Below are 3,206 nucleotides of genomic sequence, written 5' to 3' on the forward strand. Positions count from 1 at the left end.
GCTGCTTGGATTGGCTTTTCACAGCGTCATACACCTGTAATATATACGGACCTCCATCCGTCGTTTTCATTTCCAGGGAAAAATCAAGCGTGGCCGGTGTTATACAGCTGTAAAATAAATACAGGTGTATAAAAATACATCGATACCAAGCGGAGCCTTAGTGGGCGTGGGTAGTGTATTTTTCTCGGAGCATTATGGAAAATTATATGCATAATTGTGTAAGTTAGAAAGAAGTGTACCTTCCATATGGATTAAATTAAAACAAGTTGTCTACATATTTTAGTAGGTATATTTTAGTAGGTGGCATACAATTCACAAAGAGGTTAATTTTGACAAATGATAGCAGTTTGTGAAACAGTAATTGATAGGAAAAATGAAGACATTCCATCCAATAATGAAGCCTATAGTACATGTCATTATTATTTATTATCATTGTTTCCAGTTGTATGATATCTAGAATATAACCTCCTACACTATGCATGTAAAACTAATTTTGTTCATAATTGTGTATGTGAATAAAAGCTAGACCGTGCAGGTACACGGGTTGATGACTAGTGATGATTTAATATAGAACAGAAGGATTACAAGTCACTAGTATGTACATTGGTTTTTGTGGTTGAGACTAAAAAAACTACAAACTCTAGGGGGCATGGAGAGGAAAAGCCCAAAATAGAGGGCCAGGGATAGGTGATGCGAACGTACCAATATTGCCATCATACCACTTTTATTTTTACAAAATTGAAGCACAAGGAACATAATGGAACTAACAAAGACTCGAATAAAAGAACTCCCGACCAAGCTACCCTTTGTTGTACATAATCTCTACCATTAAAAGGGAGTTGGTAGTGTCCTCTTCAGCTCCTTCCCGGTTTTTTCCTCCCTCACGCCTCCCCCTCCACTTTGATTTCCTTTTCTTTTGGGTTTGTTTTGATGATCTCAAAAAATAATGCACAAAATAAAAACCAACATAAAAGAGTAACTTGAAATAATTAAAACAAAATCGGTACTTCTCAAAAACCATGTCATGCATTAACTCAATCAAAACAATTAAAATCAACTGTTACCAAAATCTTGACTCAATCATAACTTTTTGTCTTCCCCTCTCCTGCTGTCCATACCCAAATCAGATCAAAATCTTACCAAAACCTGAACTAAATAAAATGTTATCAAAATCTAGAATATGGTGAGGGTAAAGTATACATCGGATAACTAATATTTATGGTGAGGGTAAAGTATACGTCGGATAACTAATATTTATGTTTCCGTTGCAACGCATGATCAAATAGCTAGTTCTAGTATACTTCACTAGTAGTAAAACCAGAAAATCAACAAGAGATTAACTACAAGCAGATGTAGTGTTGACAAATGCAGCTCATGCATGCTCACCCTATTTACAAAACAGAGTGCAATATTTGGCTGCGCATTGCACGGCTACCCAGACCAAACTATGCAATAACAAATATGATCAACAAAACAATCGTAGAACTTTAATCAGAAAAAACAACAAATGAAACCAATAATTCAAAAACCAAGTTGCCTCTAAGCAATAACCATAGAGGACCATATCCCTGCAATAATAAAAAGGTTCACATAATTCAAGAACGCATCATAAGCACAAATATAGCATAGGTTGGCAACCAAAATACAACATTGTTCAATGACTCCATAATAGAAGTCTCCATTCTACGATAAAATCATAAAATCATAACTACTATGCCGAAGCATCTGAAGTTATTCAAGTATTGTAATCAAATGAAGGATAATTGGGACTAAAGTACTGTGACCAACTGGAAGATAAGTGGCAATTCATTCACCGGGCAGTGCTGAGCCCAAGCAGCATCTGGCCGTTGTTGCCAGAAGGGATGTAGGAAACATTGGGTGAGCGCGCAATCACCCCAGCTATCTCCTTGGCAGCCTCGATCCTCCTGAGCTCGATCAGGCCATTGCCTACAAGAGCGGTGGCATCTGAGATGAGCCGTGCGGACTCGCTCTCTCCCTCCGCGCGAACGATAGCAGCACGCCTCTCCTGCTCTGCACGCGCAACGAGGAACCTGGAGCGCTCAGCCTCCTGCTGCGCGACCTGCTTCTTCTCAACGGCCTGGGCGAAGTCGTGCCCGTAGGCGAGGTGGGTGATGGCGACGTCATCGAGCACGATGTTGAACTCGCCGGCGCGGCGAACGAGGGCTTCACGGACGAGGGCAGAGACGTGGGGACGGTCGGTGAGGAGCTGGTCTGCGTTGAACTGGGCGACGACGGCCTTGAGCACCTCGTTGCCGATGGAGGGGAGCACCTTGTCGTCGTAGTCGAGGCCGAGGTTGGTGAAGATTTCAGGAAGGCGTTCCACATCGGGGCGGGCGAGGACGCGGAGCGTGAGGCTGACCATCTGCAGATCCTTGGTTCCGGAGGTGGAGGAGAAGCTGTGCGGGCGCGTGCGGATGTCGAAGAGGAAGGGCTTCTGGAGCCAGGGGACGAGGAAATGGGTGCCCTCCGAGACGACCGCCGGGAGAACGCCCTGGAAGCGGTCGAAGATGACCGCCCGTTGGCCGCCGTCCACCGTGTAGAGGGACGTGGAGACGGCAGATGCCGTCAAGCCCAACCCGGCAGCCACCTTTGCAACCTTCGTCAGGAACGAGACCGCTGCTTGCCCGCCGCCAGCCATGGATGACCTAGTTTGGGGGTGGATTTTGGTTGGGGGCTGGGGGAGTTCTGCGCCGTGGGATCTGGTGGCTTTAACGCTGTACCATTTCTTGATAGAGAAGAAGCATAGTGCGGGCCGTGCAAGTGGATGGGCCTGATTGGCCTGTTGTACGAGTGGGATGGGCGAGCCTACCAAGCCCATCAACCTTATTAGAGTAACTCTAGGACACCCTGCAAAAAGCCCCGACCCGTAAAATAACCGTCAAAATGGTGAAAAATCCTGCCCAAACAGATTCCGCAAACGCGGCCGACCCACAAACAATTTTGAGGGGCGCGGCAAAACCTCAGCCCCCAACCCGCGAATACGCGGGTTTCCACCTCGCCCCTACGGTGCCCCGTATCGCAGTGAAGTGGTTGGCGGGAGGGACATTTCAGCCCGCGCCCTTTTCCCACCCCCTTCTGCCACTGCCCGCCATAGGTTCCGCCCATCCGCCGCCGGTGATTTCGGCCAAATCTGCGGGCGGAATCGCGCCACGGGGGCGTCCCCCACCCTCCACCATCGATACGCT

The 3,206-nt window shown here is 46.9% G+C and overlaps 1 protein-coding gene across 1 annotated transcript; it reads right to left on the reverse strand.

The window, feature by feature from the left end:
• Positions 1 to 1,555: 1,555 nt before the first annotated feature.
• Positions 1,556 to 2,730, reverse strand: LOC119322804 (prohibitin-3, mitochondrial-like). Its single transcript, XM_037596324.1, has one exon. It carries the CDS (start codon positions 2,657 to 2,659, stop codon positions 1,811 to 1,813), a length of 849 nt encoding a protein of 282 aa, XP_037452221.1. The 5' UTR covers positions 2,660 to 2,730; the 3' UTR covers positions 1,556 to 1,810.
• Between the last annotated feature and the right edge of the window lie 476 nt (positions 2,731 to 3,206).

Source organism: Triticum dicoccoides, chromosome 6B (genome assembly GCF_002162155.2).
Source record: "Triticum dicoccoides isolate Atlit2015 ecotype Zavitan chromosome 6B, WEW_v2.0, whole genome shotgun sequence".
In the NCBI taxonomy this organism is placed as follows: Eukaryota; Viridiplantae; Streptophyta; class Magnoliopsida; order Poales; family Poaceae; genus Triticum; species Triticum dicoccoides.